General features: G+C 51.3%; 1 protein-coding gene across 1 annotated transcript in view; it reads right to left on the reverse strand.

Moving 5' to 3' along the window:
• Positions 1 to 22,088, reverse strand: part of EPHB1 (EPH receptor B1) — a 77,413-nt gene extending 55,325 nt beyond the window's left edge. Inside the window, exon 1 of the mRNA XM_014258300.2 lies at positions 21,956 to 22,088. Within this exon, the coding sequence (XP_014113775.1) occupies positions 21,956 to 22,013 (58 nt within the window). The 5' untranslated portion in view covers positions 22,014 to 22,088. The remainder of the gene's footprint in view (positions 1 to 21,955) is intronic.
• Positions 22,089 to 22,963: the final 875 nt, after the last annotated feature.

The following is a 22,963-nucleotide window of genomic DNA, read 5'->3' on the forward strand; positions in this document are numbered from 1 at the left end:
ATAGTCATTAACAAACAGAAGATAGAATATTAATTGATGAGACAAGATTGTAGTCAATAAATGCTAATTCTTTTGATTGCTAAAATGTATAAACAGTAAAAAGCTTTGGTAGTTGGGGTGCTTGAACACCACCAAGAACCCAGGCTTGGGCAACTCTGAAATAAACAATCAATGTCTCTCTCAAGTGTGTAATTATTGGCTTGATGCATACTGGATCCCATATTTGTGAACAACACTTGCACTTCCATGGCTCCATGTTTCCAAAGTAATTTGCAAAGCAAAGGAAAAAGAAGGCTGAGTTCTTGACCCCCTAGAGACCATCTCCTGTACAGATCCTGTCCTATCTCCCAAGGGCACTGCCATAGACAAGAAGATACATAAACTGGCAAAATGGTTAATTTGGGAGTTTTTTGTTAAATACAATAAGATGGTTAAATCCCCGCTTTGAGTTCAAATTCCTGCTGAGTTCACCCAACCCTGTGACTGCAGAGGCAATGGCATCAGAAGGACATGGCTCAGCAACTTCCTATTGACCTCTCCTATTTCCTCTTGGAGGAAATCTTGGTTTTACTTCATTTTCTGGGATGAAAAAGTGACCCTGTGACCTTGGTGGAGCATTTATGGCCAGGCTGCTTGGGGCTATGGCTGCTGAGCACCCTCTTTCAACAGGAAAGGGCTCACAGATCCCAAATCCTCACAGAGAAATGGGGAACAAGAAAGAGATCCCAGCACCCACATCTGTAAAATATCCCAAGAGGTCAGGGGACACAGGATCAACCCCCCCACCTATCCATCACTTGGGATTGGGCAAGGAGGACAGGCAGGGAACGATGCTAACGAGAGGATTAGTGCAGATCAGTGCCTGAGCAGCCCTAATGAGTAGAGAAGCCACATGGACACACTGCACCTCCCCTCCCACTGCCTTGCCCTTCTGCGAGGACCAGTCCTCGTTAATTGGCACAGGGTATTAATTAAACCCCCTGGGGAACATCCTTTCCCCTGTGCCTCTGACATCCAGCACAGCATCGCAGACCACATCGAGTGAACCATGTCACCTGTCAGCTGGATCAAGAAGTCCCACCATGTCAGGCTCAGTGCCCAAGACACTGCCACCCCCTCCTCTGCCCCAGGCACGCTCCTCCAGCATTTCCCTCCACACCTGCCCACCTGCACGTGGGCACAGCAGGTACATGGGGATGCTCGGTTGTCAGGAGGGAGCTCAGCACATTCACTGGGAGAAGTCTCTGGGATCAGAGGCTGCGCTGGCCAGGCTATGACAGCCCAACCTCTCATTAGGAATAGAGGAGCTCTGCTACTGAGAGCTGAGCTCTCTTGGAGTGAAGAATCTTCAGCTGTATACAGTAGATTTTCTTTAATGGACACATTACTTTAAACTAAGCCTTCGCCATCTGTTCCAGTCCCTAATTATCAATACAAAAACAAACGTCTTCTCACAATTACACTCGTAACAAGTAAAGATGCCAGCAATTAGAATGCACCAGCTTCCCTGTGCCGAGCAGCGCATCCATCTGGGATGGCACTTGTGTGATCCAGGCAGGGAGGACTCGCTGCTGTCCCGGGCTCCCCACACCCTCCTGGGCAAACCTGGTCAGAGATGATGCCTGCGGCAGGATAAGCTGCGCCTCAGAGGAGCGAAGGATGGGCTGGCATCCTTCCAACAGCAAGGAAAAAATAAGTTATTTGGGCGAGAATAGCCTTCATCTCACACCAGCTGACGCTGTCTTGCCAACCACTCTTCCCGCAGGATTGAAGCCTCTTCCAGAAAAACCCTTCTGAACTGCCCAAAATGAAGCAGAACTTATTTCCCGAAACTCCCAGCCTGAAACCCATATTTCAGACCTCCCAATGGCAGGTTCTAGCCCATCACACCAGGAGAAGGAGTCACTTTTCCCTAGAAGGGTGCGGGGTCTGGCCGCAGGCAGAGACACGCCCAAACTAACCCAACCTGATCACGTTTTGACGCTGTTATCTGGAAAGAAAGAGAAACAGCAACAAATTTTCTGCTCAGAGAGACCACAAAGACACTTCTCCAAGTGTATCACTCCTCAGTAACTGCCTCGGGTCCCTCTCCCGAAGCAAGGAACAGCAGCTCTCTCCCTCCTGCAAGAAGATAACGGCAGGAACCAGCCTAAGGCACTCGAAAGCAAATGCTTGGGCATATGTAGAGAGACACAGGCTTGTCTAAGACAACCAAGAGGAAAAAGATAGAAATTAAGCAAAATAAGGAGAGAGGAGGCTTGATAACAACAGATGGGGAGAGGGAGATTTGGAAAGGATGCCAGCTGCTGGAAATAAGCCCCCCAAGATACGTGGGGAGCAGGGAGGTGGGTGCTGATAACTGAGCCTTTGGAGGGAGGGGAGATGGGAGAGCAAGTGAGTGAGGGGTGGGGCAGGGCACTCAGGGCTCAGGTCCAGGGGGCAGAGGATGCTCCACAGGTGGGATCCTCAGAGACTCTTCCTGATGTGCCTCAATAAGTGTCAATGGGTCCACACAAGAGCACATCCCTGGGCACGCCCAGCCCCCAGAGTGGTTTTCTGAAGGGGAACAATAGCAAGATTTCTTTTCCATAAGGAAAGCTCTATATTTTCCCCTCTATTTCACACTCATAAATGCCAAGCCTGCTTCCTACCTCTTCCTTCCCTTCCGAGAGCTTCAGCAAAATCAGCCCAAGGCAAATGCACAGCTTTGGAAGCTTCTGTCCAAGTTTGGTGACATTACCAGGGAAAGGGAATGACAGGGAAACAGAGCCAAGATGCTTTATTCTCAAGCTTAGTACTAAATAACATTAACTGCTACGGTACTGCAAGCCTTGCCTTCCCGGGGCTGTCGTGACTTTAAGCCATGTCCACGTGCAGGTGGCACCATGGCTTCCATCATCACCACTCCAAACACTCGTGGTGTGCATCCAATGGAAGGAAAGTCCCACAAGTGCTGGTGGAATAATCAGAATTGAATTCTCTCTGCTACCATAGGTTAATTTATCCTCCAGTCCACTCTGGTGTGGTCTCACCTGCAGCACTGTGTCCAGCCCTGGAAGGACATGGGGCTGTTGGAGGGAGTCCAGAGGAGGCCAAGAAGACACCTAGAGAGATGGAGCAGCTCTGCTATGAAGTAAATCTGAGAGAATTGGGACTGTTCAGCCTGGAGAAGAGATGGCTCTCATATATTGGTGTTCCAGTAGATAAAATGGCTCCAAGAGAGCTGAAGAGAAACTGTGGAAAAGGGCATGGAGTTACAGCACAAGGGGGAATGGCTTCCCACTGACAGACAGTACATTTCTGTTGGATATTGGGAAGAAATTCTTCCCTGTGAGGGTGCTGAGACCCTGGCACAAGTTGCCCAGGGAAGCTGTGGCTGCCCCATCCCTGAAAGTGTCCAAGGCCAGGCTGGTTGGGGCTAGGAGAAACCTGGAATAGTGGAAGGTACCCCTGACCTTGGCAGGGGGTGGAACAGTAGGAGCTTTAGGGTTCTTCCAACCCAAACCATTCTGGGATTCTGTGGTTCCATGAAAGCATTCAAGCACACACCAGGAAGTTGCCTGAGTAATTCCAGGTTCCTCTTCATGACCACACTTTTAACCACAAACCCAGGGCTGCCTGTGCAAGTTTTTTATACAACCTGAAATTTAGACAAGGCTAGGAAAAAGCAGGAACACGAAATCCATACAGCTCTGCCACAGGGATTAAGGCAGTGAGCTGCTGGAGGCACATCCCACCCAAAATGTCTCTTCTGCTGCAGGACTCCCCATTTGGTTCCTGCTTGGAACTGCGAGGGGAGCGCTGCCATGCCGGAGCCAGCGGCTGCACAGCAGGAACGCTGTGGCATCTCCCAGATGGTTTAATTACAGCACTGGAGCAGCAGCAAAGGTAAGAGCAGGATCAGCCTCTCCCCTCCGACAAGAGCTGCTGTTCTTCACAGCTTCCTGAGAGCACTGACTTCCCCAAGCCGCTTCCAGCATCTCTGCGCTTTCAATCAAAAATATTACAGCAACAACTAATTACGTCCCATCATTCCCAGGGCTCTCTGCCTTTAATGGTGCATTTTGCTGCTACAGAACGACGGTGGAACGGCTCTGGAAGTGCATAACGAGCTCTCCCCATCAATCTCCCGCGGGTTCGTTATGAAGGATTACCCACCAAGTAACAAACCCAGACACGGAGGGGGAGGATGCGCTAAACAACAACAAGTCAACACAAAATATTACCTTCCTGTATTTTAAAGGTCTGTGCGAACCTCTCAGGAGAGAGGAGCAGCCAAGTCTGCTCTACAAAGACATCCCAGCCATTGCCAGCATGAGGAGACCTGTGGTGGCCAAAATACCCCTCGCTTCCAGCTGGTAAAGGAAGGAATTTCTATATATCAGGCGAGGACAAGTGTGCTCTGTCAATTTGTGATGGGATGCATTAAGCTGTGGCTGCACAGCACAGTCCTGGCCTCCTCCAGGATCCCCCGTCAGTGCCATGGATTTCAGCGCACAATGAAGATGCATCACAGCAGGGCAGGCGATAACTTAATGAAGCTCAGATTTGGGGGTGTTTGCTCAGCAACTACAGAACAACTTTATCAATAAAGCGCTGCCTGCTGTGCCGCGGGATGAAATGTTCTAATTGCAAGTGGCAAACACTCCCCACATCAGGATACAGTCAATTGAAATATGCTGCTTGATGTGCCTGAAAGCACCCAATCAAATACCTGCTTCCATTTTTGCAAGCATTCATACACACATGTGTGGCAAGAGAAAAACCCAAACCAAAACCCCAGCCAAAAAAGTTCAGGAGGTGATGCCATGTCAGGACCATATGGACCAAGTCCTGTTCACAACTCTCACTCCACCTCCAGCCCCAGCATCTTCCCTCGGTTTCCAGCCTCTGAAGGGACCTGACCCAGCGTGGGTACGTGATGTTGGGCAAGCTCAGACGAAGCCATACAATCCATTTATCATAATCCTACCGAAGAGAGAGACAGTAAATCAAAGAGACAACTCGCTTGCAAATAAATTACTGAGGGGAGGGAGAGGGGGAGAGGGATAGAAAGGAAGAGAGAGAGAACTGCAGAGGGAGAGATAAGGGAAAGGGAAGGAAATGACAGAGAATTACCCAAAAATGCACACATCACAGGAAAAAAACAAACAAAGGGGATCAAATCAAATGGAAAGATAAGAGAAAAAAAGATAGGGCTTTCAATACCTTTTGTTTTCTAAATTGCAAACCTATTTTAGAAAATTTGGAAACAAGTTTTCAACTATCAGGAACTCATTTGCTCCTGTCAGGACAGAATCAGTTGCTGATACCATACTTTTTATAATTGCACACAGGCCCTGGATACCCAAAAGCCACACACACCATACACACAGGTCACCGTCCATACATCATCATTTATGGCTTGGCAACTCAAAGTCAAGCAGCAACGAGGGCTGAGAGAGCACTTTAATGAACACCCTGCCCCCCACCCAAGACAGACCCAGCCATGCCAAGGGCCCAGTGGGGGTAGGCAGATGATGTGGCTGTCTTTCAAGAGAACATTTTTCCAGAACAATGTCACTATGCATTTAAATCCCCATCCCTGCTTTCTCGAGGCTGGGATGCCAGCAAACCTCTCAGAATGCTGCAGCCTGCCCCAGAAATCACCATATGTAGGCTTGGCATGTAACTCACTTCATCCTCCACAAGATGTGGAAGAGGAACTCAGCCAACCAGGGATGGGCAGAGGCTCTCCCTGAAACCTTAACCTCCAAAAATCTTTGCGAGACTGCCTCGGATAAGGTCCGGCTAAGTGGTGGAGAAGGTCTGGTTTGAAGATTACTCAGGGTGGGCAGAACACTCATCTGGTTTTCAGCATCCACGAGATCACCCCTCAGGAGCATGAAGGCTGAAGGTCAGGAGCCTGAGGATACTCTGTCCCAAGTCCATGTAGTCAGGTGGTTCCAGCACAGGCTGGGCACAGCGGCCTCACATCACTGGACTCTTTGGGTGTAGACCAGCTGGCTTGGACACCCATCTCACCAGCCGAGAGAACAAGGAGGATCCAGAACCCCAGCCCATCATACATCCTGGGGCAGCACAGAGTCTTGAGAATAATCCAAACATTGTTGGGTAATGATGCCAACAACTTCCTATTTTCCACTACTTTTCCGTAGCTCACATCTTGGTCAACTTCCAGGTGCCCACGTGGGCTGCATGTGGTCCAGCCAGGTTCAGTGGAAGCAAGTAAGCTCACCCACAAGGACATTCTGCCAGGAGCTCCTCTCTAGGGAAAAGGGAACTTTCATCACACTATCAGAAAGCAAGGAACTCCAAAAAGAGATAAAAAATAATAAATACAAGCAGCATGTGAGATTTTGCAGACAAGGGCCATTGAAGCCTAATGAGTTCCATGGAAGTGGGCTCCTTATCAGCTGGGATTCCCTTGGAAATGAGAGCCTCTAAATACAGAACTAGTCTGAGAAGATAGAGCTGCCATAAACATCAATAGCATCTGCAATTACACGTGTTAGGATGAATTACAAGGATACACAGTCTTCATGCCTGGATCCACGAGACCCATGGAATTGCAGGGTATCTCCCAAGTGCGCTCCCATATGTCTTACAGGGGCCATATGCTTGGCTCCAAAGCCAGCTTCCAGTGCTGGAGTACAGTGGGTGCACCAAGCTTTGATGAATTCATGCGCCAGACCTGTCCCCCCCTTTCCCCACAGCTCTCCTTCCCCACTGGATTTATTTTGCCTTACTCCAGGGTAGCACCGCCTGTGAGGAAAACTCTAAAAATCAAAACATTTATCCTGCGTTTCCCTACACGCCATCACATCTTTAGAGATTCAGAATGAGTCACTGTCTTGGACCATGTTCTCCCGGAAAGCTTCACGTTTGCTACAAAAACAGGCGTCTCATGGAGCCCTAAATCTGAAATGCCAGCCCTGCTGTCAGAGAGCCCTTGCGCCTAGAGCTGCACCTGGCACCATCCGGCTCCTGTTTACTAGATCTTATTTTAAAATGTCAGAGGGATTCTGCATGAGCCACAAACATGACAGACTGCTCAGAGCAAGCACTGCCAGGGGACTCAAGCTTAGCCCAGGCACAACTGTTCCCAGTGCAGCCAAGGGCTTGGTGTTCCCCCAGTCACCAACACTTTTCACCCCACCACAGACCAGCTGCAGCCACATTGATCTTCTATTTTTTAATGCAGCTTCTGACACACACTAAAGCCTTCTGGAGGGCCAGCCAAAAATTTCATGAGTAACTAAGAACTAAAAAAAATAGCATTTCTGGTCCACCCATGCACAGGGGATCTCAGGGGGAGAAGTGGGAAAGCAGCAGGGTGAGAGTGGAATCACACAGGGATGCTCTGGCTGCGCTGGAGATGACGAGCGATCCGCAGCTGTGGGAGCACAGTCGTCAAGGGGAGGAGGTGGAAATATTGAACCTCAAACGGAGCAAGCTGCAAAAGCATCAGCTCCTGTGCCGCCCCCCAGCCCGGCGCCGGCCGTGCCGAGCATCGTCTCTCTGGCTTCTGCACCATATGGAGTCAGCTCGCGAGTGCAAACGAGGCAAAGAGCAATAAATCTGTGCCACCACAGCAGCACATGGGGCTGCCGGCAGCACAGGGAAGCCTCCGTCAGGACACGGGTGGGATGGCGGAAAGCTCTGCCTGCATCCCTGAGAATGCCTTGGCGGAGAAGCCCATCACCCATCCAGTCCCCATCACCATCAGAAATGGACATGGCAAAGCCAACAGGCACATTGGAAAGGGCAAAGCGCCCCATCAGCAGACCCTGCTGGGTTCTTAGCTCTGGATGTTCCACATCCAAATGCTCTGGAATTCCCAAAATGCCCTAGAAACTCATCCTGGGCTCTCCCAGCTTTGCCTTTTTTTTTTTTTTTTCTTCTCCACTTTTAGATTTGGACAAAATAATCAGCAGCCAGATCTGTAACTATCCTGCAACCTATCCAAAAAGCTTTCCTATCAGTCTGGGCCGCCTTTAGGAATGTACACACACAGCTGGCCTGGTGAGTGCTTGCTGAGATTTCTAAACACCCATTCAAATGACGGGCCATTGGGGCTGGTTTAAATCCTTGCCCAAATTCCCCAACAACAACCAGCAACTGGAACCACCTTGGACGATGCTCTTCATCAACAGGGGTCAGGACCCCTCATGGTGCATCATCCAAATGATGCCAGAAGCAGCGGGGAACAGCTGCCTGCCTTCCCAGCTCATGCCAGCACAGAGGCAGCACCAGGGATCCCCCCCAGGCCAGGAGCCTTTTCTGTGAGGAGGGAGGAAACACGAGCACTACTCTAAGCCAACCTTAAACCACAAGATTTTGCTCAGCGCCATTCTTAGGCCGAGTTTTTTGGGCAAGCTGAAGTGCCCAGCTGAGCTGCTGCACAGCCACAGCTCCCACGGAAGGGGAGGAAGGGGAGGAGGAAGAGGAGGATGCTGGCAGGAGGTGCCACTTGGCAGCCAGCCTGCCTGGCACACCCCTGCCTCCAGTCCCAGCGCCTGCGCAAGCTGGGAAAAGGCTCCAGCATGAGGACGGCCATCTGCGTGCCGGGATCCGCGCCAAGGCGGGTTCAGGGAGTATTTTTCCCCCTCCTCCTCAGGACAGGCTCCTTTCCCAAATGCTGACTTTACACAAGGGTGACACTTCACCAAAAATCTTCAGCACAGTTGCAGGAGGTAACCAAGGAGAAGTCCCCCAGTCAGCCAGCCCAGTCACTGACCAAAGCCCAGGAAGTGCCTGCCATCTGCTGCAGGTGAGGGATGGTCCCGGCACAACCAGAACAGCTCCATTTCATGCAACACCAGCTCTGCTCATTTTTAAAGCACTGCTGGTTGATGATAAAGTTCCCCTGAAGCTCATCTCCATACCCACCTCTTCTCCTGATGACGGTGACCCATCCTCCCTGATTGTGGTTTCCTTGCTGAAATAAATCACTTTAAGTGCACATTGTGCTTTGGGTCTCATTACTGTTCATCATCTTCTGTGCAACGGAGCTGTCATATCCTCGCAAACTCTGTCACCTGGGCGACACAGGAGCCATTTGGGAGGGCAGGCAGGTGGGAAGAAAGCGCCCAGGGCTTGACAGGGTACCAGCTTCCCATTCCTCTCGTCTGCAGCGTTTGAATAGTGGGCTTGCACCCCTCATGGCATAAAACCAAGAAGGAGCAACACGTGTCCAAGATGGAGTTAGTACACCAAGGTCCCAGACAGATGGTAGCAGGAGTGGCACACGCACCTTGACGGCTAAGAGGGTCTTCCTTCAGTGAGTTTTGTCCCTGCAAAAAAGCCTCCTCCAGAAGAAGTGGAAGAAACTCTCTTCCCCCAGCTTGGAGTAGAAACATCTAAAGAAGGAGGAAGAGCCAGGCATGGGAGCAGCAAGATGGTCACCAATCCTTCTCCGGGCAGCACCACACTGAAGTCCTCATCATTTGAGGATGGGTGCTCCCAGCTCCGTGAGGTTGCTCCAGATTAATCCAGAAGAGAAGACTGGGTCATCCTGCACACAGTAAATTAAAAGCTCCTCGCCAAAACCCCAAAAGGACCCACCAGGCAACAGCAACACAAAGACACCAGTTTCCTGCCACATCACTTTTGAAAGGCAAACACTCAGAAAGAGAGAAAGGGAGTGATTAAGGCTGCTGCTAATCTTGGAGTGCTCACAAAGATGGGTCTGTTGGGCTTTTATCAACGACAGAGTGTAGGTACTACCGGCCTCCAGTGGTCCCATGAGAGCTGGGACCAGCCTGGAGTGAAAGGCCAACTCACACAGCCAGGAAGGTGCTGCTCACCCATAGCCATGCTGCCAATGCCTGCATCACTGTGCATCAGCACAGCTCCCTGGGGAAAGAGGCTGTTTTGTGGCCTGATGTTTGGGAGGGTGCAAAGCTTTGGGTTTCCCACCAGGTACTCAACACCTACAGAAATCCTGGAGCACAGCTGTGGAGAAGACACACTGCTGTCACACCTGCCACAACATTCACACTTGTCTAAAACACTACACTTCACTCATCCCATCACACCTTCACAGGAAAACACCCCTCACTGCTCTGGTGACCACAGCAAGAGAAGAACCCCAGAAATATAAATAGGAGAAAAAACCCCAGAGATGCAGAAGATCCCTAGAGACACAGGAGAAGACCCCCAGACACATCATCCATCACTGCCAGGAAGGATTCCCCAGGTGGTCCCTGGGGCTCTGCTCAGCTCTCCCAGCATCCCACCCCACCATCCCAAGCATCCTGCTGCAGCCTGGAGACCCCTGTGCCCCCTCCTCGCCCAGGGCACTCACACACATGTTCACACACGCCGGGACGGAGTGGGAGGGGAAGCCAGGCTGCAGGAATAACACAGGCACACAAACAAAAGAGCACAAGCCATTAATCTGGGTGAACCAGAGGAAATGAAATCATTATGTCTGCAGCTACAACATCCCGAGGAACAAATTTCCTGCCTGGATAATAAATGGATTCTTTTGTTTCACGTTGGCCCCAATCACATGACTCTCTTGGCCTATTCCTCATCCAAAACATCTTGCTGTATAAATACCCAGACGGGTTTGAATTTCAGCTGCTAAAAATATGTTTTAATTATAATAATATATAATAATAATAATAACAAAAAAAAAAAAAATCTGGATCTACAGGCTCCCCTTGCCTCCTAAACAACCTCTGAAGGCTTTCCAGCAGGCAGGCAAGCAAACAAAAAGTCCCAAGTTGCCAAAAACAGCTGAACAGCACAAATGAAGCCTTTAAAAAATGACTGAGGCACCTGAAAGCAGCTCCAGGTTAATGCTTGCAATAAATAATCCCTGACAGAAGAAAAATGATGGGTGCATGAAGATTTGAAGCACCAATGGCCCAGAAGTGTCTCCTAAGTACCTCCCAGAAGCAGGATGGGACCAAAGACACATGGCATATCAATGACAGCTCCAACCTTAGGGCTCTGCAGGTTTGCTTCTGAACCAGGTTTTCTTCTGGTGGCTCGCTAGGGCTTGGGATTTATCCATTGGATGGATGGGGGAAATGCAAGATCTGGCCTCCTCTGGCTTGGCAAGATGCTCCTCAGCTGCAGGAGTCTCCAGGGATGCAGACCTTGAAGAGAGCTGCATGAATGACTGCTTCCAACCATTCCTTTAATCTGCAACTCCATCACATCACTCACTTAAAACCACTTTTGCATCTAATTGCGTATTTTGCTTCTGCTTTCAGCTTCTTTTTGCTCGCCTTCCCAGCTTCACCAACACATTGCAAGCACTGCAACAAGTTTCAAAACAAGACACGGTTTTGAAGTCAAACATCAAAGTGCCTTGGTGCACGAAGTCTAAATTGTTTGGATGTTAAAGACAGACCTCCACGCAGGGAAACAAGCTCAAAAATCCCCTCCAGCTAGCAGGCAGCCATGGGCAGAAGATCAAACCAAGCCCACCATGCTCAACCACAGCTCTTACTCAGAGCTGGACTTGTTCTCCATCACCCCAAACACCCCAGCACTCAATGACTTCTCTTCAATTTCACACAAACACACACACACAGAGGAAACCCCTGGTACATCACACTAGCAGAACCTCAATTTCATTTTCCTTTGAGGGTCATCTTTAATTCCAAATATATTTTGGATGCTGGGGAAAGTGTCCAAGAACAGCTGCTGCCTCATTTCTGTCACTTATCGCCACTGTTACTTCAAGGAAGGGGAGGGGGGAAAAAGGAAAAAAAAAAAAACCCAGCGCTTGGAAACTAAATATTTACACACCCACACAGGCTAATCCCAGCAGATCCAAGGGTGGGAAGCCTATTTAAAAAACATCCCTAATTACTTTCCCATTTTAAAGAGAATAATCTGGCCATTAGCTCAAATGCTTTACTTAAGTAATCACTTATTTTTCAAGAGGAATAATCTGCTGGTGTGTGCACAGATGGGACAGGGGACTGAGACACCATTTTTATACCCTTTCCTCAGGTACAGCTGCTGACAGCCAAGTGGCACAGAGGGGTTGAAGGAACTGAGGGCAGTCAGGAAGTCAACACATGCCACCCTTGGGAAGCCACCCCTGGAACATGGACAGAGCCACCTCATGCTCTGATACCTCACCAGTCCCTGGATTGCACCACAAGGAAACTTTGTTGGGGAAAGAGGGGGGCTCTCAAGGCAACACGGGAAAGAAAAATGGGAACAGACCCCAAACACCTCAAAAGGCAATTGATCTCCTCATAACAATGCTCTGACAAACATCCCCATGCCTCCCAGCAGTGCCAGGAGCAGGGAAACACAGCAGGTTGATACTGCAAAATACTGATTTATCAAGAGCATCTTTCAGTCCCTTTTTGCTGATGTATTAACAAAACATTCTCTTATCAGAAAATAAAGTGGTTTCTGCTGGAAAAAAAATGTCAGTAATCCAGACATGTGGATGTATTGAAGGATTCTCAAAGTTCCCCTTGTAACAGCAAAGCAAAGAGCAGCAATTTGCTAACTGGCAACAGCCACTATGCTGCTCAAGGAAAGGGCTGGAAACCTGAGGATGGGCAGAAGTTTGATTATAAGACACGCATGGTGGATCATTTAGAAAGATAAAACCACGCTCACTCTGCCGCAGCCAGCTATTAAAAGTGGAGAATGTTATTTCAGGTAATAAAGAGCAGGACCTGAGGACCAGCCTGGGAATTCAAATTTACAACTTGTATCAAATTCATCTGCTGTAAAACTCCACCTAGTTTATAAGTTTCTCACCAACTTCATAAAACATGTTTTATTATTATTGTTTTCTGACTCTCCTGCCTTAATAAAATTCCTCTCCCAGCCTGTGTGGGTGTTGCATTATAAACATTTGCACTTTGATTCATTCAAGACTGCAGAAAGCTTTCAAGGTAACCTATTAGGAATACCTTAAATGGTTCAAAGACATCCCAGTTTCCCCTGAACGCCACAAAGCTTTAAAGAACAAAATAAAAACGTGCCTTGCTGCAAACCACCTCCAAAAATCTGCTGGGCTGGTGACTCAGGAGGTGAGAGTGACCATGCAGGCCAGAGAGGAGGGGCCCAAAGTGGGAAAACAGAGGAGTTATCACGGCACAGGGTAAGGTGGGCACCCACCCATCACTCCCCAAGCCCCCTCAATAGGGAGCTAGAGAGATTTATTAACAAAATATTATCTTGGGAATGATGTGAGTGCATCCCACTGGTAGGAGGCAGCCAGACCATTTTTGGGGATGCTGCCGATTGGTTCCCACTGGTGGGAGGCAGCTGGACTGTTTTCAGGGATGCTGCCAAGTGGTTTCCACTGGTGGGAGGCAGCTGGACTGTTTTCAGGGATGCTGCCAAGTGGTTTCCACTGGTGGGAGGCAGCCAGACCATCTTTCCACAAGTTAGGACCCAACCATGCAAAAAGCAGGGATTTCCTCATCCCTGATCAGCCCTGGCAAGCACAGCCCAGCAAAGAAAACAAAAAAACCAAAGCAGAGCTGGAGAGGGCTGGAAGCAGCAGCACCTCTCTCAAAGCAGCTCCTTTTCCTCAGCCACAGCCCACTGAAGTTAAGAGCAGCTTTCCATGGCTCTGAGCAGCCTCCCTCCCGCGGGCGCGCAGCAGCGCCGCCAGCGCGGCAAAAACCCACGCACGGATTGAGAATAAAAGCTGAGTTTAGAAGGATACAGAACACCCTTAACTCGTGTCCTTACAGCTCCCAGCAGCCACCTCCTCTCCTCCACCAAGTCGGCTGCAGCATCCAGGGGTCGGGAGGCACTGCCAGCCCATGGACAGAGCTTGGCAGGGCTCGACCTGAGCTGGGTCCAAAGAAAAAGACACTTTAATGCCTTCAATTCCTGCTTTTCTCCACTTGACTGAGCAACAGGGAGGCTGCCTGGCACAATGTGCATGGCTCAAGGAGCCACACATCCCCCCCAGGAAACACAGTACAGAACTGACCCTCTTTTATTTCATTAAAGCAGAAATGACCACTTTACAGTCCATCTCTGGTCACAATAACATCATTGTATGTGACTTCACAGTGACTCTGTTGAGAGCCTGATGGGCTCATACGTCTTAGACCCCCGCCAGCAATTTCAGCTCAAGGAGCAAAGCACAGGCAGTAAAGGCCACAGATCTCCAGGAGATCCACCCACTTGTGTAGAGCTTCACTCTGGAAAGCTTCAGCCAAACTCCACAAGCTGGGGAAGAGATCTGTGCTCCAAGTTCACCTGCAGCCAGGTTATGCTCATAATTTCCAGGACTAAATAAAAACTGCTTAAAAAATAATCACAGCAGAAGAGCAGGGATGGAGTGGCCACATGGTAAGGGCAAACACAGCTATGGAGCAGCCTCTCCAGCTCCATGGGTACATCATGGGAGAGAAAGGTCCTGGACTAGTCAAAACCATCACAGGAAACACTTCTGATAGTACAATTGTGACAATTTTGTTACTTCCAAACACATTTGTTTCAAATGAAAAGCAAACTCAGCGCCAAACAGAGCACCCCAAGAGCATCCCACTCATGCTCTCTCCCTGCATGTTCACCCCGTTCCTTGGGCATTTGGAAATGAGAAGCTACAGAACTTTGGTGAAAATACCAAGGTCAGCCCCAGACTGTCTCCAGTACATCAGGCTGTGTCCCTCTCAGTTCCCCCCGTTCAGAGGGCAGGGAATGCCCAGTGAGCCCAGAGCAGCCCTCCACAGCCAGCCCCATTCTCCTCCAACCCCCTGAGAACAGGGTTTCCCTTTTAACTCCACTGCTGAGTTCCCAGTTTTCCCGGGGAAGATGTAATTCACACCCCTCTGCCTGTTCCGCGGTGATTTAATGTCTTTTGAGCAAAATGCAATTATCCTCATATCAACAGGGCCCTAGTGAGGATGATAATGAGCCGGCTCCAACCCCGCAGCTACGGAAGTGGCTGAAGCAAGCAGAGGCCTCGAGTAATCAAAGGCCTGTCCCTGGCCTCTGATTGCTGGAAAAGAAATGAGAAACCTCCATAAAACTTCAAACACTGCCGTTCCCTGCTCCATCCCTCCACCCGTGGTGTGGGTTTTAGCACCAGGAGAGGAAGAACCAACACCAGCTGAAGGTACCCCCAAATTCATCACACCCAGCTGCATTTTGGGTGTCACCTGCCAGGTCACCCCACGGCAGAGAGAGAGCATGGGGACACTGACCTGCTGATCCAAGCAGACACAGCAGCCCTGTTTGCCCAGGTTTTGGGGCTCAAGGAGAAGCAGCCCACAACCCTGAGTTGAAGGTGACTTGCCCTGCCCCAGGACACACAAATAAAAGCATCCCACTGCTCCACCCTGCGAAGAAAATAGAGAAAGGGAGGGAAAGACTTGGACATGCAACAGGTCTTGGGCTTTGCAGGACTTCAGAGGCTTCCTGGGAGACAGCAGAGCCAGGAGCACGGAGCATCCAGTGGGCTAAGCTGCCCATCCTCTCATAAAAATAATATATAGTCAGGCCAAGACACCAAAACCCAGCCATGCTTGGAGCAATCCAAGGAAAATGCTTTGAATTATCAAAATTATCAAAATTATAAAAATGGTTTGAATTATCCAAAGCTTGGCTCCCAATTGCTGCTGGGATGCGGCACAATGGGTACCAGTGCATTGGAGAAGCAGGTGGGATGAGAGGAGGGCTTTTGAGGAGAAATCATCATAAAACAATCCTTTGAAGTCATGATTAAACCCCCATCAAGGATGGCAGGAAACAGCTTGCAAGTGAAGATTTCCACAGCCTCTTACCTATTCCCACCCTCCACTTTTACTCATTGCATAACAAATTAAAGCTTCATAAGCTCCAGCCACCAGTAACCCTGACTGGATGCCTCCCCAGATAAGAAACATTTCCTTCACTAACTAATGAGCACATACCTGGGGCATTTACTAATGTCAAATTATTTGGCCTGGATATTGCCAAATAATAAATAAATAAATAAATAAATAAATAAATGAAATTCTAGAATCCCAGAATGGTTTGGGTTGGGAGAGACCCACAAGATCATTTTGTCCCTCCCCTGCCTTGCCACGGGCAGGGACAACTTCCACTAGATCTTAGTAATAACCTAAATAACCTTAATATTGTTAAAAATCACCAAGATTAACTTAATACCACATTTTTTTTCTCCCCCCACCCAGAAAGAACTGGAAAGGACTCATCCTGCTTATTAAGACTGAGAAAAGAAAAAAAGCAAATTAACACTTATCAATTAACTAAAACCAATCTTAACCCTCACCTCTTCCAAACAACTGCTTGTGACGTAAGCGCACAGTACAGAGATGTCAACCATGGGATGGCTCTGGGACTCTCCTCCTCCCAAACCAAGAGCATCCTTGGTTTAAGTTGGAATAAGTGAGGCTGAAGGACACTCATCTTCCTTGTCCAGGTCTCAGCACAAGCCCCTTCCCCTTTGAACTGCTGCCTCTGATTTTTCACCGTGGGGCTCCCAGCAGGAACTTATTAAAGCCAGACCAAAGCATGTCTTGCTTTAATAGTAATTAGGTCACCCTGGGTTGTGGGCTTAGCAGGCAAAACTATAATTATTTAGAAACATCAAGTTTAAATGCCGAAGAATCTTAATGGAGCTGAGCTAATTAACCAATTTCAACTAAGTAACTGATTAGCTTAAAAAGAAAAAAAAGATAAATCAATAATCATAGACAACAACATTTTCTTTTAACAGCCTTTCTTGCAGCAATTCTCAATTGCACAAACTGAGCCCAACAACCCCTGCTAACCAAATATTATTGTAATTAAATATTCAACAGAAAGCCTCTTCAATTATTCAAAAGACTGGTAACACTTGGTTCTAATTGGGGTGGTGGGAGAGGTTTCCAGAAGCAGCGACTGCGTGCACCATCCAGCTCTGGTCGCTGACGCAAACCCACGGGTTGTGGCATCAGCACAGGGCACCCCTCCCATGCCTGGAAACAACCTGGGGGCAGACGGATGAAAACAGACCAGATGGTGCACAGGCTTTCTGGATTCCTGTTATTAGACCAAAAATTTAGGGGACTAATGGCCAGTTTCCAGGTTTCACACCGTTTTCCAGTGGTAGCTTTATTCCCCTGACAGAGGGCTGGGATGAAAAGCAGGCCCTGGTGTATCATTATAATTCACTAAGCAGCATTACCATAGGAAATTACAAATTAGCTTTTCAGCAAAGGATACGGACATATTTAGATTAGCAATAGAGAAACTACAGAATCTTCCAGCCCATTCATCAAAGCTCTTGTAGCTCCAACTTTCAGGGAAATGAAACAATAATAAATACTGAGCAGGGAAAGTTAATCTCCCCTGAACGCACTTTAATAATTCAAAAGTTGTGAGAAATAAATAAATAGAGCACAGATCCTTTTGTGCCTGCAAAACACATGTCCTGTTATTCTCACTATTTCCCATGATGTGACTTGGTGGGAAAATGGATGGTCACCAAAATAAAAGAGCTCCAAAACCTCAGCTGTGACTGTGAGCAACATTTACAGAGAAGGAGGGAGCCCGTCCACACTCTCCACTTATCTGCAAAGCCATGGAGCTAATCTGGGCAAGAATTTGCTCCCACTTTCCCCAAGGAAAGGGCTGTGCTGTCTTTACCTGCTGTCTGCATCCACTCTGCGCCCATTCCCTTCCCTGCACACTCCCAGGCAGCCTCTCAAGCTGCTCACTTCTGGAATGACTGTGGGTTTACCCCTAAAAGCTGAACAATGCAATAACCAGCTCAGGGTCCAGGGGCCACCCAAGGCCACAGCACTCTCCTGCAACTACTCTGCCATCACTCCATCCCCTTCTGCACCCTTCTGCTCCCACACTAACCTGGGACGCCTGTAAGCAACACTCATTCCAACCTCCTACCATTCCAGCTGAGAAGATGCCTTCCCAAATTGCACCCAGCCAACATCCAATCTTAATATTTGCCCTGGCCAAGTATTGATGCGTGCAACCCTTGAGAGCTCTGTTTGCAGCAGAACAAGGTCAAATTGAAATGTGCTTTCAAATCTTAATGAATATTTGGGGGAAGCGTTCCCTCCCACAACCCCAAGTATTTACCCAGCCTTGCTGTGCTGTTAAATGACTCCTCATACCAACACTGTTTAGAGGGAGCAAAGCACCACCTTTGGACAGCATCACAGTTTTGGGAGTTCCTGCAGGATGCCCTTTCCATGTGTGCTGAGCTCAGGGTACCCACAGCTGGGAAAGCTGGCTGGACTCAGCCAGCGCAGTGCACACACACCACAAGAGCCTCAGCCTCGCTCTGAGCACCACTTCCACCAGCCTCATCCCACACCACTCCCACTGCACCAGGACTGGGTCTCCGAGACTTTGCTGACCTGACTAGCATCGAGTTACCCACTGCCCAAAAGCATCATTTCCCCTTTTTCATCAAATCTGAACATTTCTTTAGCTTACAGAACCCATCTCTGCTAGAAACATCTATTATTCAGCACCGTAGCCTGGATCCAGATCCAGACAAACATTTTTGGCCTCTTTCATCATCAAACATCCTATTTTCTCCTGATTTCTAAGACCAATGGAAGGGTTTTATACTGTCCTATTGTGGTGTCAGGAACTTCACCCAGGATGGGTGAGAGGACACCTTGCAAACCCTCTGACAGCTCATGCCACAATAGACAGGACCACTTAACACATGGGAGAACATGCAGCACTCCAATATCCAAAAGAACAGGAAAACACAATTCCCACCTTCTCCATGAGCAGAGCTACCAGGAATTAGTAACAAAAAATAAAAAATAAAAAATAGCAACATAAGCACCTGCAATGTCAGGCCCCTTTTCTATGACTTGACAAAACACTTTCCCTTCAGGCTGACAGGATCTGGATTCACTCATCATGCCAAGAATAAGGGTTTTCCCCTTAGGGCTTTCTTTTTTCCCCTCAGTTAGTTTGAGCAAAGAAAGCAAGAGTAAACGGACAGCTGAATAGTAGCACTTGCAAATTCCCATGAAGGTTACCATCTGCACTTACAAATTCCCTCCTGAGGACTTATTTCTAGCTTCTCCTTGAGAAGGGCTGAGCTCGGGGCGGAGCAGCTGGGCAAGAGCTGGGAGCCCACAGGGCTGAGGGAAGGGAGGCTCTCAGCCTGCTCGGCACAGGCACCGCTCCGGCGCCTGGCGGAAGCGCAGGAAGCCCGAAGCATGCCTGCAACAGATGTGTGCATCCCGAGCCAAGAGGGAGGAGAGCGGGCAGCCAGGGACGGAGCAGGAGCCAGGGATGTCGATCTCCAGTCAAACCCCATCCCTGCTCCTCTCCCAGGTGACAGTTCTGAAGCCGGTGGATAAGCAGGGGAAGAAAAACTAAGCTGGATTCACCTGCCCCAAGCAGGGCTTTCCACTTCCCTCCTGTGCTCTGCTTATCGTGATGCTGCAAGCAGAGAGAGAAAAACCTGGATTTTAAAAGAGCAGGTGCGAGGCAGGGAGATGCAAGCAGGCCACGCAGGAGAAACAGAGTACGTGGAGAAGCTGCACCAAAATGGTCATCAGCCTCATCTGACCTACCAACAGCTCCAACCCGAGTTAAAACACATAACATCAGTCCATTACCACCCTCTCTATATGCTAAGTGGATTGTATTTGGTTCAGCTAACAGAGAGAGAACACACCAGCAGCTCCTGAGTGATTGCAGGGTGTGGGAGAGACAGAGTATTTGGTGCTGTCATCTTCTCACATCCTTCCTCCTCTTCACAAGCCACAAAAAAAAAAAATTAAATTACTACAAACGTACAGGTGTCCAGCAAAAAGGGGTCAGCTAAGCCACAGGATTTAGTAAAAAATTAAGGAACCATTAAAAAAGTCAGATAAGTGACTATATTACATCCAGGTCTGCGTGCTGCAGGCAATGAGTTAGCAAGGTTTCATGGAGAATAACGAGGGTGGTTTGGAGGCAGCCTGCACCCTGACCCCAGCTGCATCCTCCTCCCACTCCAGCCGGGCCCAGGCCCCCAGACGCCTCCCCCAACATCACGGAAAAAAGACTTTTTGTCTCGTTGGCTGATTTGGGATGCAGGGAGCCATCCCTGGCTCAGCTGCTCCTGCAGCCCAGGGCAGAGCAAAGCGCCAGCCGTGGCTTTGCCGTGCTGTCAGAGGGCTGCCGATTAATCCAGCCTCGCCGATGTTCCAGGGGAAAAGCCAGACCCCAGGGCAAGGCAGGTCCTAGGAGATGCTCCAGATCCATTAGAGAAAACCATGTTTCAATCTAGCAAATTCAACCTCTGTATCAAAAGATTCAGTAAGATTTAAATAAACCACATAAAAAGGCATTTTCTTTATATGACCACATAATCAGACTCTCACCTTGACTCCAAATCAGATTTGATTGCTCTACCTCAGAAATTCCCCATCCAAAATTTCCCCTGAAACCTGAAATCTCTCCTACGATACTACTTTACTATCCAAGCAACTTCCTCAGCAGAGTAGAAATTATCACCACTCCTCAACAGGTTCGGTCCTGGGCAGGGACACCGACTCTGCCAGCGCTCCCGGGGAGAGCTGGGGAACACCCTGAGTGACACCCAGGAGTGCCTTCAGACCAGAAGGGAGCCGAAGTCTCCCATCCAGCCGCAATTCCAGCAGTGCCTCAAGCCGCTGACGCTGCAAACGCCGGCGAGCGAAGCGCTGCTAACAGGTCTCGTCTTTTCGTGCGCGGCTTCGCCACCGAGCAAACGCGCGCTCGGTGCATCACGCGTGGCACCAGCACTCCCACCTCCAGGTATTCCTACAGAGATGTCATGAGGCAGCCCAAGAAATACGAAAAGCAAACACGCGTGTCAGCCAAAAGCCAGCGGAAAGGGGATGCTGCATCAAGCGGGCCTGCCCGCCACGGTCCAGCAGCCGTGCTTGAGAGCAGAGCGGAGCTGCGGCCAAATCCCACCGGAGCAGCATTCCAGCTCCTGAACCAGCTCCTCGCTGCCCGAAGCTGAGCCAGTCTCCTGCCATCTCTGACAGCTTCCAGTTCAGCCACAACCGTACTCATATGAAAACCCACCGAGGAGGGCCAGCCCCACGACTAACCCTGAGCATCATCTCCCCCACCTGCGCGCCTCTCGCTGCTCACAACCGAGGGGCTGCACCTCATCCCCTGCGCGCAGCCACCGCTCCAGCGCTCGGCAGCCCCTGCCACGAGCTGCTGCTGTACCGCCAAGAAAGGTGGCAGTGGCAAAATAAAGAGAAAAAATAATCGAAGCAATACTTCAGGAGCCATGCCGGGCACGGAGCAGCGACACAGCACCAAGGCTGGGGTGAGCTGGCTGTCCCACCAGGCCCACCGCCCGGAGCCCGGGTCTCGGCTGCAGGCATCTTCCCGCTGCCCAGCCAATTCCACGACCAAGCGGGAGACGGGGAAAAGATCCCAGCCCACTGGCACGAACCGTGCTGAGAGGACGAGCACGCACCTGCTCCGTGGCACCATGGCCCGACCAAGCGTCCCCCGGCTCAGTTCATCCCCAGAAACAGAGACCACCTGCCCACGGCTCCTGGCGCATCCATCCTCCGCCGGGGCTGGGAGGAGGAGGGTTGGCAGAGGCGGCTCCGCGAACCGCCACGGCCCCCGGAGGCGGCCCCACCACGGCCCCGGGGACCAGAGGGGACCTAGACGGGGCTCCGAAAATGGCCCTACCTCGGTCCCGGGGATCAGAGGGGACCTCGGAGGTGACCCCACCGCGGCCCCGTGCTGGGCTCCGCAAGGAAGGGGAGGGGATGAGGGCGGGTTCCCTCCTCCAGCCCCGGCCCCCTCCCGAGGGCACGGGCTGCCAGCACCGCCCGCGGGCCAGGTAACCCGGGCTGGCACAAGAGGCCGGGGCCACCGGGCCGGGATCCCAGCCCCGTGCCGGTGCCTTACGGCGGGGGAGTCGCTCCTCGCCTGCTCCCCAGCTGCAGACGCCGCGGGTGGCGCGGGGACCCTCGGCTCAGCATCCCACCCGCTCCCGGTAGTCCCGGTCGCCGCTCACCTTCCACGGCGGCCGCGGCGGCGGCCAGGCAGAGCAGCACCACCAGATCCGCAGCCATCGCCTCCTCGGGCCCCGCAGGCGTCAGCCGCTACCGGCGGGCGGCCGTGAGCGGGCATGGGGGGTGAGTCCGCGGGCCGGGCGGCTCCGGGGCAGGGCGGGCCGGGGCCGCGGACGGGACGGGCCGGTGGCAGTGCCGGTGCCGCTGCCCGCCCGCCCGGGTCACATCGCCGCCGCGAGTGGCGCGCGCGGCCACGCCGCCGCCGGCCCCCGCCGCCGCCCGGCCCCGCCCCCGCCGCCGCCCCACCAATCCCCGCGCCCGCCTGGCCACGCCCCCGCCGCAGCCTCACCAATCCCCGCGCCGCTCCCCGCCTCGGCCACGCCCCCGCCCGCCGCGCGCGCCCTTACGAAGGGGGACGGCGCCCCCTGGCGGCCCAAAGACGCCCCCTCACGCCGTATCTCCCCTCAGCGGGACCCGCGACGGGGCGGACCCGGCCCCGCAGAGCCGAGACGCGGCGGGGGACGGGCGGGGACAGCGGCGGGGACGCGGCAGCGGGATCTCATTGCCGCAGTCCCGCTCCCCTCTCTCACCCCCGAAAGGAATCTGGAGCGAACGGTCAGCCCTACAGAGACGTGGCCCCTCTGCCCAGCCGCCCCCAGCATGTCCGCTCCCCTCACGCTCAGACACTGCCGCCGCAGGGGTCGGACACAACGCGGGGCCCCCTCAGCCTCCTGCCTTCTCCTCCACCGCGCTCACCCTTCGCTGGGTATCGCTCCGGGCGCCGCGGCCAGATGGGCACCGGGGAGCGGCGGCCTCGCTCGGGGAACACCGGGACGCTCAGCACCCCTCAGCAGCAGCCCCGTCACTGCCAGCCCAGGGCCGTGCCCTGGTACCCACAAGTCCAGCCAGAAGCGATCTACGTCCACGGCCTCCAAAAAGAACCATCCAGAAGGACGCTCGCCCCGTCCCGCTCTCCCTGGTCAGCCTTGGCAGGGCTCAGCATCCCGCCA

This window comes from Pseudopodoces humilis, chromosome 11 (genome assembly GCF_049639895.1).
Source record: "Pseudopodoces humilis isolate 2021_Gansu_Grassland_sample_001 chromosome 11, ASM4963989v1, whole genome shotgun sequence".
NCBI classification, from domain to species: domain Eukaryota; kingdom Metazoa; phylum Chordata; class Aves; order Passeriformes; family Paridae; genus Pseudopodoces; species Pseudopodoces humilis.